At 39.3% G+C, this 12,711-nt stretch overlaps 1 protein-coding gene across 2 annotated transcripts in view; it reads left to right on the forward strand.

Annotated features, from left to right (window-relative positions):
• The window catches only part of dclk1a (doublecortin-like kinase 1a), a 217,878-nt gene that overhangs the window by 112,485 nt on the left and 92,682 nt on the right, over nt 1–12,711 (forward strand). For both annotated transcript variants that reach the window (XM_052025757.1, XM_052025758.1), the window contains exon 5: nt 1,581–1,700. In XM_052025757.1, coding sequence (XP_051881717.1) covers nt 1,581–1,700 — 120 coding nt within the window. The remainder of the gene's footprint in view (nt 1–1,580; nt 1,701–12,711) is intronic.

Below are 12,711 nucleotides of genomic sequence, written 5' to 3' on the forward strand. Positions count from 1 at the left end.
ATCTGTCTGCCAAGTATAGCAATTAATGCTTTTGTGCACTTGAATTAGGCTGTCTTTTACTGAAAAGGTGTGGGTGTTTGTGATTGGTTGTTATTTTCAGTGCTTGTGTGGTGAGACCATGAAGAGATAAGGTGGGAAGAGGAAAGGGAGCAGATGAACGTAAGAGGAAGTATTCACAAAGTCAAGTGAGGAAGGAGTGGTATCACTAAATGGTAGTTATGTAAGAACTTGGAAAAATTGTAAATAGTAGAAAAGATCACTGGGTTTGGAATTTTAAAAAAGCAAGATATTTTGATGTACCATGGTGTTAAATGGTGAAGGATGTGGTGGAAGTGAAGTATTGCTAGGAATGGTATGGTGGGAAGAGTTGAGAGTAGTGTTGAGAACTAAGTGGGGAGGTGAAAATATGCACTCAATCTTCTCTTATAATGTACTTCTTTTTGGATTGAACCAGATTCTGGTGATGTTTCTGGTAATCCTTCCCCCCACATACTTAATTCCTATCCATAGAACACTACAGCACAGAAAACAGGCCATTCAGCCCTTCTAGTCTGTAATGAAACTTTATCCTGGACTAACAAATTGGAACATGTCTGTGCACACATCATTAACTCCTTTGATATTGGTCTAATCCTTTTGCTCAAGCAATCAGCCACAGTGCCTTTTTCTTCCAAAAACCACCACATAAGTGTAAAAACGAATCAAACAGCATGGAAACAGATCTTTTGGCCCACTTCATGCTGATCACCAACTAATCTCATTTCATTCTCTCCACATTTCCATCAACTATCCCCAGATTCTACCACTCACTTACACACTGGGACAATCTACAATGACCACTTAACCTACCAATCTGCACGTCTTTGGGCTGTGGGAAGAAACCAGACCACCCAGAGGAAATCCATGCATTCACAGGAAGAACATGCAAACTCCACACTGACAGTGCTGGAGGTCAGAATTCAGCATTCTGACTGGTTACATCATTGCCAGGTATGGATGCTCCAATGTGCAGGATCGAAAGAAGCTGCAGAGGGTTGTAGACTCAGCCAGCTCCATCACAGGCACAAGCCTCCCCGGCATAAAGGATATCTTAAAGAGGCGGTGCCTCAAGAAGGCAGCATCCATCATTAAGGACCCTCACCATTCAGGACATGCCCTCTTCACATTACTACCATTGGGGAGGAGGTACAGGAGCCTGAAGACTCTCACTCAACTTCTTCCCCTCCACCATCGGGTTTCTGAATGGTCCATGAACACTACCTCATTATTCCTCATTTGCATTATTTATTTTTGTGACTAATTTTTATGTCTTTGTCTTGCACTGTACTGCTGCCACAAAACAACAAATTTCATGATGTATGTCAGTGATAATAAACCTAAATTCTGATTCTGAACCCAGGTTATCAGAGTTGTGGGGCAGCAGCTCTTCTAGCTATACCACTGCATATGTGTGCTTTGCCTTCCACAGTTCTTCAACAAAGAACTGCTTTTTTGGCTTTAAAGAAATTCTCTGTTCCTGAGTTAAAACATAGTTGAAATTTGCATTATTTAAAAAAAAATCCTTTCTTCTGCATCCACAGAATGTCGAGTTGTTAAGTCTACATCATACACTAAAGTCCCTGGTGCTACAGGTCGAAGTACCACTACAAAGAGCCCTGGGCCCTCGCGACGTAGCAAGTCTCCAGCTTCTACTGGCTCAGGTAACCAAGAAGCATCACCATCTACATCACATAATCATACATGAAAAGTTAGTACATCCAATAATGAAATCAACACTTTCAAAAATAGAACTAATCATTATTACAATGCAATTCTTAGTGTTTGAGACAGTAGGAACATGAAAACTATTTGTCTAACAAGCTGAGTTTTAAATTTCTATCCTCCTTCCTGCATTCTCATGTTAGTCCAGTGTAGAAAATAAATTTAGATAAATTGTGAGAGCTGAATTCATCTATTTAATTGCTAAACTAGCATTGCTAAACTAGCATTGCAAAACTATCTTGGAGTTAAAATGTTTCCTTGTTATTAGAATTGTACAGAACAGAACCAGGCCCTTTGGTCTACCACGTTCATGCTGACTTTATTTGCCCATGTACACTAATCTCACGTGCCTGCATTTGGTCCATATCCTTCCATGCCTTGCCCATTCAAGTGTCTATCAAAATGTCTCTTAAACAGTGATTGTATCTGATTCCACCACTTCCTCTGGCAGCACATTTCAGATATCAACCATTCCCTGTGTAACAAAAAGAGTATAACTTTCCCCTCAGACTCTTTAAGATTACTGCCTCTCACCCTAAACCTTTCCCCCCTTGTTTTTGATACCCTTGCCATGGGAAAAAGATTCTGACCATCCACCCTATCTATGTCTCTTATATACTGTACCTCTATCAGGTCATCCTCTCAAAGAAGCCCTGTCTATCTTCCTCTCCCCATAACCAAAGCCCCCAAAGCAGGCAACATGCTGGTGAATTTCCTCTGCAGTCTCTCAGGCCAACCACATCTTTCCTGTACTGCAATACCCAAAGTGTGGTTTAACCTGTGTTTGGTAAAGTTGTAACTTAACCTCCAACTATTATACTCTGCGTTCCAACCTATGTAGGCAAGCAAGCCAGATGCCTTCTTCACCATCTTATCTACCTGTGTTGCTACTTTTAGGGAATTATGGACTTGAACCTTAAGGTTCCTCTATTCATCAACAATCTTTATATTAAAGTTTAACTTCCATGCTATTACCTAGGTAAAAATATTTATTTATGCTATCCGTGACTGTTTGCTGTTCCATTAGATAAATCTCTCTCTGCTGTCTGTCTTCTACCAGTCCCTGATACAGTTTGGCCTTTGTTGTGTAATTGCATTAATACAAACTTTGGCATCTATTCCAAATATGCATTAAGTGCTAGTGCTTTGCATAATGGAGCACTTAGGTCTGAGATATCCAGAAGCACTGATCTCTGGTATACTACTGCTAATGGAGAAGGAAGATAGTGAAATTCCTTGGCACTTTCCTTAAAGCTTTTCTATATATATTCATTACATAGCAAACAGGATCAGGGTACTGGTTTGCAAGCTGCTGTGGGTGACCCTATGGAAATACTGAACTTTTTGCTGTTTTTGAAGGAGGCTCATCCTCCAGAAAGTTCAATGAATATCATGAGCTTCTTTTGAAACCATTTTTGAATTCATTTGTGGGCATCACTGCCCTTTACTGTTTATTGTTAATTGCCTTTGCAAAAGTGATTGTTAGCCACATTCTAGAATTGTGTTGATCATTAGACTCTCTTGTAGGAAATGGCTGTTGCCAAGCACTTGTCTAGTGCATATAACAATTTTTATTTCGCAGTCCATGCCTGAATATTGTCCAGGTCATGCTGCATGCAGTTTTGGGCTGCTTCATTTTCTGAAGGTTTATGAATAGAATTGAATCTTATGCAAATATGTTCTCTTCACAATGGAGCAAAGGCTGCTACGGATGATTGGGTTTAGGATATACCCCTAATGAATTTGAGAGAAAATTAGAAGGTTCTGAATAAAAGATTCTTGTTCCACGCAATTACATGCAACCCAATGCCTTCTGCCTTTCATAAAGTCATGAAAATCTGACTTTAAGATCAATTCTTGAATAGAAGATAACTGCCTATAGAGATTAAGATTCCCGAAGCAACTCTTATAAGAAACTTAAGCATACTTCTGCAGGTAAACCTAACAAGACATTACTTCTGCAAAAGTGACAATAGCCTTGAACTTTCACATAGCAGGCTCCTTCCTCGTCGTCTCAGAAGATACTTTACATCTGTTTAAATTCAGTTTGGCCAATTCATGTCTTCTGAACATCAGTGTGGTTGACTTGTGGTTGACCTCTGAAATGACCTCAAATTCAAGAGCAATTAAGGATGAGCAGTAAATGCCAGTGATACACAAATCTCATTAAGTATTTTTTTAAAAAGTCTTTCAGGTGCAAGCATTGTATTAAGGGCCAGAAGTCTGCAAGAGTAATGCTGGGGCTATAGTTGATGATGTGACTATGTAGTTGACCAATGAGATCTGAGCAAAAATAGAATAATATGCCTGGACAAATTAGGGAGCAAAACAGTGTAGCCAAAATTTCAGAAAGATTATTGAAAGCTATTATGACTTTCACAAGTGCAGACAAGGAAAGAAAAGCAGCAGCAAGAAGAATGCAAGTCTATGTCTAAGCAGAGGATATGCACGGTAGCAAATAGTTCAATAGCAGGAGTTTTCAGAGGGACCAGCAGACCAAATCTATAATTAAAAGACTTGGAATTCTGGTATACAATGGTCAACTTCAGAGCAACGTGTGACAGTGGCCAAAATGTCTGAAAGTGCAGTAAGCTATGAGGTGCTAGCATGTAGGAAGGACACAGACTCTTTGCAGTCCTCTTGATTGAAGTGTCACTGAAAGGGGTAAGGCTATTTACACTTGAAGGATGGAGGTCTCAGAAGGTGACGGTTTAGGCTGCATTGAAGAATTGGAAGAGGCACTCGTCTATGAAAATGGTACATATTGAGAAAAGAGGTTCAGTGTCATCTGTCACGAACCAGCAACAAAAGAAACACACTGTGCATGATTCAGTGTTAAAAACTATTTTATTAATTACTACTTATGATAATACGTAAAATAAAAGTAAAAATGTTAGTATGTTAGAATTCAAAAATGTTAAACCTTGAACGTTAACCCCAAAACTAAACTCTTCGTGTGTGTGTGTGACAAAGTCCCAAACTCCAAGTTCCGGAATGGTTCTTAAAGTTCAGTTCCGCAAGTCATAAGGTGAAACATGAGCAAGGTCTTCTTCAACAACCACTGTTGTCAGAAGATAAGACGTAGATGTAGAGAACATAGGGAGAGTAAATACGAAATCCAAATGTTCCACGATGGAACCCCAAATGACACTTCAGTGTTTACTCAGTAGTGACTTCCTCACCCCGAAAAGCATCCGAATCGTGGTCATCCACACACAAATACCTGTTTCCTTCTACAGATCAGCAACAAAGTGAACTCCACCGGATTACTTCCAACTTCCATACATGGATTTCAGTGGCAGACACATTATTGTTTCTCATCCATCGATAGAGAAACTAGCAGGCTGGTGTCTCTCTCCCTTCTCTCTCTCTCTCTCTCTCTCTCTCTCTTTCTTCTAACTTCTTCAACAACGTCATTATGTCCTTTATCTTCTATTGACGTAAGCACGCCCCACACACACATATACACACACACTCTCTATCTTAAAGGGACTTTCACTGAGTCCGTAACACCTCCCACCTAAAAAAAAATTTTCCCAAGAAAAATTTAACCGTGCATACAGTTAGTAATGTTTATAATTATGCTACACAACTACAGACTATCAGATTAGTACAGATACATGTTTCCCATTTAACATCGGGAAAGACAATCAGCAATCACATTATCTTTGCCTTTAATGTGAGTTATCATGAGATCAAACTCTTGCAAAATTAAACTCCAGTTTAACAGCCTTCTGTTCTTGTTTTTGACTCGGCTCAGAAACACCAATGGGTTATGATCTGTATATACAGTCAATGGTTTCTGAGCGGTGCAAACATATACACTGAAATGTTGCAAGGCTAAAACAAGCGACAGTAATTCTTTCTCTATGGTGGAATAATTCTTTTGATGCTCATTAAATTTCTTTGAAAAGTAAGCTACAGGATGGTCAATATCATCAAGGTCACCCTTCTGCAACAACACAGCTCCTGCAGCTTCATCACTGGCATCTACTGCTAATGAAAATGGCTTTTCAAAGTCAGGTGTTTTGAGCACAGGATGGTAGCATAAAATGGCTTTCAATTTCTCAAATGCTTCTTGACAAGAATCTGTCCAAACAAACTTTACTCCCTTCTTCAGAAGATTAGTTAGGGGAAGAGCAATATCAGCAAAATTTTTACAAAATTTTCGGTAATATCCAACCATTCCCAAAAATCTTCTAACAGTCCTCGTACCTGTGGGAATAGGGAACTCAGATATTGCTTGAACTTTTGCCTGAACAGGAGCTTGCTTGCCTTGACCTACAACATAACCAAGATACGTCACAGTGGCATGGCCAAATTCACTTTTAGCCAAGGTTAGCCTTGGAAAGTCTTTCAAACAACCTTTCTAATGCAGATATGTGATCTTCCCAAGTATCATTCCCAGTCACTAAGTCGTCAATGTAGGCATCTGTATGTTTTAACCCATGAATCACCGAATTAATCATGCTTTGAAATGTTGCCGGAGCATTTTTCATTCCAAATGGCAAAACATTGTATTCATACAATCCAGAAGGGGTTACAAAGGCTGAAATCTCCCTTCCTCTATCTGTTAATGGAACACACCAGTACCCTTTTAATAGGTCAATCTTTGTAAGAAATTTTGCCTTTCCCACTCTATCTATGCAATCATCCACCCTAGGAATAGGGTAAGCATCTGACTTTGTTACAGCATTCACTTTCCTGTAATCTGTGCAAAATCTAACAGTTCCATCAGGTTTAGGTACAATAACACAGGGCGAACTCCAATTTGAAGTAGAATGTCTAATAATATCATTTTCCAACATGTATTTTATTTCCTGATCAACAAGTTTACTTTTTTCCACATTCATTCGATATGGGTGTTGTTTGATTGGTTTTGCATCCCTAACATCAACATCATGGGTAATTATCGATGTTCTGTTTGGAACATCTGGGAACAGATTTTTAAATTTTAAAATTAATTCTCTCATCTGTTGTTTTTGTGAAACTTGTAAATGGTCCAACTTCGTTTCAAGGTTCTCCAGGATATTTTGGTTTTTTAGTTTCGATGGAACAATATTTGGTCTAAATTGGCCTTCCTCAACATCAACATCAGGCATTCTAGAAACAACCTTTACATCACCCACCAAGGCCACCACTGAATCCCTCTCATAATAAGGTTTTAGCATGTTTTACATGACAGAGTTGTGTTTTCTTGCGTCTATCTGGTGTTTTGATTATATATGTTAAATCAGTCACTCGAGATTCAATAACATAGGGTCCAGAAAAACGAGATTGCAAGGGATTATTTTGGCTAGGGAAAAATACCAACACCTTTTGCCCCACTGTAAATGTCCTAGGCCGAGCACGTCCATCAAAATATGTCTTCATTCTTATCTGGCTGGTTTTCAAATTCTCTCTCGCTAGCTGGCAGACTCTCTCCAACCGAGTTTTAAATTTTTGGACATAGTCCAACAGACTCAAGTGCACTTCCTCATTAACCCATTGCTCTCTTAACAACTCCAAAGGTCCTCTCACCCTATGTCCAAATACAAGCTCAAACGGACTAAATCCTAATGACTCTTGGATTAAATCTCTAATGGCAAACAAAAGTAAATGAATACCTTGGTCCCAATCCTTTGTGTTTTCAAAGCAATAAGTCTTCAGCATATTTTTGAGAGTAGAATGAAATCTCTCCAGAGCTCCTTGAAATTCTGGGTGATATGCAGATGATACAATCTGCTTTGCTCCCAGCTCATAGACTATTTGTTGAAAAAAATTTGACATAAAATTACTACCTTGATCAGATTGGATTTCTTTTGGCAAACCAAACCAGGTAAAAAATTTTAAAAGAGCCTTTGACACCGTCTTGGCCTTAATATTTCTAAGGGGTATTGCCTCTGGAAATCTAGAAGTGGCACACATGATGGTTAACAAATACTGATTTCCAGTCTTAGACTTTGGTAATGGGCCAACACAGTCCACAATCACCTTCGAAAATGGTTCACCAAAAGCGGGAATTGGTTTCAAAGGAGCCACAGGGGGTTTTTGATTTGGTTTACCTACCATCTGACATGTGTGACAAGTTCGACAAAACATCACCACACCTTTTCTCAAACCAGGCCAATAGAATTGTTTCAAGATCTTCCCTACAGTTTTATTCACCCCAAAATGACCACCCAAAGGCATACTATGGGCCAGGTTTAAAATCTCATCCCTATAAACTTTTGGAACAACAACCTGATGAATAACTTCCCATTCCTCATTAACAGGAACACGAGGAGGTCTCCATTTCCTCATTAACACTCCATTTTTGACATAATATCCAGTTGGCACCTTTTCAATCTCCTCACATGAGAGTGCTTTTTCTTTCAATTCTGTCAACTCAGGGTCCTTTGTCTGTTCCACCATAAAATCCTTCCTTGACAAAGACAAATCTTTAAATTCAGGCTCACTATAAGGATGTTGATCCTCCAGTGAAGACAGAAAAGTCTCAGATAAGGCATCATAATTTTCTTCCTATTTAGGACTGTCACAAGGAACCACATCAGACTGCACCGGACTGTCTGTCTTGGCTAATTCTTTAGCTCTAGCTCGAGTCACCGCACATGATGGGTAAACATCTGGATCATTCTCAGACTCATCAATCCTTGGTTTGGTCGTTAACCGTACCACAGGAACAATTTCTCCATCTGCAAGGTCATTCCCCAATAACAAAGAAACTCCTTCCACTGGCAACCTAGGTCTTATCCCTATCTTGACTGGTCCTTCTACGAACTTTGACTTTAAAATCACCCTGTGTAAAGGGACAGATATGGTGTCATCTGTAACGCCTCGCACTAGATTTACCTCACCAGTGTCACTTTCTTCACCAAAATTTAAAACACTGTCCAACAAGAGAGATTGACTAGCCCCAGTATCTCTAAGAATTTTCACTGGCACCTGGGGTGACTCATCATTCAGTGAAACAAAACCCTCTGATACATAAGAACAGAATTCCTTTCTCACCTCCTCCAACTTTTCCGCTTTTACCTCTTGCAGGGACTGATCTTTAACAGCATCTCCTAAACCTTTTTGATCTTTAATTGCCTGAAAGCAAGCATTGGGCACAGCTTCCTTCCTTTTCTTCAAAAGGGCACAATTAGATATCACATGGCCAGGTTTCTTACAGTAATAACAAGTACGCTCAACAGGTTTCTCCAGCCCTGGCTTCTTTTCATCCTTTCCTTTTTGATTACCTCCCAATTTAATCTCCGGTTTACCTGGATTGTCCTTGTAACTCTTTTGAAAGGTTTTAGGTTGTCCCCATTTGGATTTATGGGTTAAAGCATAATCATCTGCCAACCTAGCAGTTTCTTGTAAAGTTTCCACTGCCTTTTCATTTAAATATGTTGTCAATTCAGCTGGAACACATCTTTTAAAGTCTTCCACTAGTATCAATTCTTTCAATTTATCAAAATCCCCATCTACATTTTTAGCCACGTACCATCGTTCAAAACATATTCTCTTTCCATTGGCAAATTCCATAAAAGTCTGATCTGCAGATTTCCTCAAGTCTCTAAATTTTTGTCTATAAGCTTCAGGTACCAATTCATAGGCCTTCAATATAGCTTGTTTTACCTTGGTATAATCAGCTGCGTCCTCAACAGACAAAGCAGAATAAGCTTTTTGAGCTTTACCTTTAATCACACTCTGTACCATAAGAGCCCATCCTTCCTTTGGCCAGTTTGAACTCTCAGCAACCTTTTCAAAATGTTGGAAATACTGGTCAACCTGATCTTCCTCAAAAGGAGGGACTAATCGAACCTCCCTGCTGGCTGAAAAACCATCATCAGAACCAGATTCCAAACTCTTATGCTTCATTTGTAACTCATGCTGCCTCTGTTTCTCCTCGCTATCCAGCTCCATCCTCCTCAATTCCATCTGCTTCATTGCTAGATCAGCTTCTAATTTCTTTTGCTCTCGTTCAGCCTCTATCTTCATCCGAGTTATCTCTCGTTCAGCCTCTAATTTCTTTTGTTCGGCCTCTATCTTTTTTTGTCCCAACTCGACCTTCAGTCGTGTTTGTTCTAACTCCATCTTTGCTATCTGCACCTGTCTAACAGGAATCTCTGACTCACTCCCAGAAAACTCTTCTAACTGTTCTAATTCTTCCTCCTCCGGATCCTCCAACTCCACTGGTTGAAAAGTCACATCAGAAATTACTGGTTTACTCTCAGGAAACTCAACTACCTCACTCAACTCAAACACTTCCTTCTCCAAATAATAGTCAACTATCATTCTATGAATAACTGCTTTTCTCATAGACTGCTTTACTTCTGTAAGGTTTAGCTTTGTAGCAATCTTTATCAAATCATCCTTTTTCGCCACCTCCAATCCCTGTAGGGTTGGTGACTCCAAAAATGCCTTAATATCCATTGCTGCTGGTTTCCACACACACAAGCCAATTAAAAAGAATTTATCAGATCTCCCTCAAAAATCTTTGGATTGAATCCCGAACGAATCTCGTCAATCTGGGGAACGATCCCAGATGACTCTCGTTAACCTTGGGAACGATCCCGGACGAGCCCCCAATTTTGTCACGAACCAGCAACAAAAGAAACACACTGTGCATGATTCAGTGTTAAAAACTATTTTATTAATTACTACTTATGATAATACGTAAAATAAAAGTAAAAATGTTAGTATGTTAGAATTCAAAAATATTAAACCTTGAACGTTAACCCCAAAACTAAACTCTTCGTGTGTGTGTGTGTGTGTGTGAGACAAAGTCCCAAACTCCAAGTTCCGGAATGGTTCTTAAAGTTCAGTTCCGCAAGTCATAAGGTGAAACATGAGCAAGGGCTTCTTCAACAACCACCGTTGTCAGAAGATAAGACGTAGATGTAGAGAACATAGGGAGAGTAAATACAAAATCCAAATGTTCCACGATGGAACCCCAAACGACACTTCAGTGTTTACTCGGTAGTGACTTCCTCACCCCGAAAAGCATCCGAATCGTGGTCGTCCACACACAAATACCTGTTTCCTTCTACAGATCAGCAACAAAGTGAACTCCACCAGATTACTTCCAACTTCCATACATGGATTTCAGTGGCAGACACATTATTGTTTCTCATCCATCGATAGAGAAACTAGCAGGCTGGTGTCTCTCTCCCTTCTCTCTCTCTCTCTCTCTCTCTCTCTCTCTTTCTTCTAACTTCTTCAACAACGTCATTATGTCCTTTATCTTCTATTGACGTAAGCACGCCCCACACACACATATACACACACACTCTCTATCTTAAAGGGACTTTCACTGAGTCCGTAACACCTCCCACCTAAAAAAAAATTTTCCCAAGAAAAATTTAACCGCGCATACAGTTAGTAATGTTTATAATTATGCTACACAACTACAGACTATCAGATTAGTACAGATACATGTTTCCCATTTAACATCGGGAAAGACAATCAGCAATCACATTATCTTTGCCTTTAATGTGAGTTATCATGAGATCAAACTCTTGCAAAATTAAACTCCAGTTTAACAGCCTTCTGTTCTTGTTTTTGACTCGGCTCAGAAACACCAATGGGTTATGATCTGTATATTCAGTCAATGGTTTCTGAGCGGTGCAAACATATACACTGAAATGTTGCAAGGCTAAAACAAGCGACAGTAATTCTTTCTCTATGGTGGAATAATTCTTTTGATGCTCATTAAATTTCTTTGAAAAGTAAGCTACAGGATGGTCAATATCATCAAGGTCACCCTTCTGCAACAACACAGCTCCTGCAGCTTCATCACTGGCATCTACTGCTAATGAAAATGGCTTTTCAAAGTCAGGTGTTTTGAGCACAGGATGGTAGCATAAAATGGCTTTCAATTTCTCAAATGCTTCTTGACAAGAATCTGTCCAAACAAACTTTACTCCCTTCTTCAGAAGATTAGTTAGGGGAAGAGCAATATCAGCAAAATTTTTACAAAATTTTCGGTAATATCCAACCATTCCCAAAAATCTTCTAACAGTCCTCGTACCTGTGGGAATAGGGAACTCAGATATTGCTTGAACTTTTGCCTGAACAGGAGCTTGCTTGCCTTGACCTACAACATAACCAAGATACGTCACAGTGGCATGGCCAAATTCACTTTTAGCCAAGGTTAGCCTTGGAAAGTCTTTCAAACAACCTTTCTAATGCAGATATGTGATCTTCCCAAGTATCATTCCCAGTCACTAAGTCGTCAATGTAGGCATCTGTATGTTTTAACCCATGAATCACCGAATTAATCATGCTTTGAAATGTTGCCGGAGCATTTTTCATTCCAAATGGCAAAACATTGTATTCATACAATCCAGAAGGGGTTACAAAGGCTGAAATCTCCCTTCCTCTATCTGTTAATGGAACACACCAGTACCCTTTTAATAGGTCAATCTTTGTAAGAAATTTTGCCTTTCCCACTCTATCTATGCAATCATCCACCCTAGGAATAGGGTAAGCATCTGACTTTGTTACAGCATTCACTTTCCTGTAATCTGTGCAAAATCTAACAGTTCCATCAGGTTTAGGTACAATAACACAGGGCGAACTCCAATTTGAAGTAGAATGTCTAATAATATCATTTTCCAACATGTATTTTATTTCCTGATCAACAAGTTTACTTTTTTCCACATTCATTCGATATGGGTGTTGTTTGATTGGTTTTGCATCCCTAACATCAACATCATGGGTAATTATCGATGTTCTGTTTGGAACATCTGGGAACAGATTTTTAAATTTTAAAATTAATTCTCTCATCTGTTGTTTTTGTGAAACTTGTAAATGGTCCAACTTCGTTTCAAGGTTCTCCAGGATATTTTGGTTTTTTAGTTTCGATGGAACAATATTTGGTCTAAATTGGCCTTCCTCAACATCAACATCAGGCATTCTAGAAACAACCTTTACATCACCCACCAAGGCCACCACTGAATCCCTCTCATAATAAGGTTTTAG

This window comes from Pristis pectinata, chromosome 11 (assembly GCF_009764475.1).
Source record: "Pristis pectinata isolate sPriPec2 chromosome 11, sPriPec2.1.pri, whole genome shotgun sequence".
Taxonomy (NCBI): Eukaryota; Metazoa; Chordata; class Chondrichthyes; order Rhinopristiformes; family Pristidae; genus Pristis; species Pristis pectinata.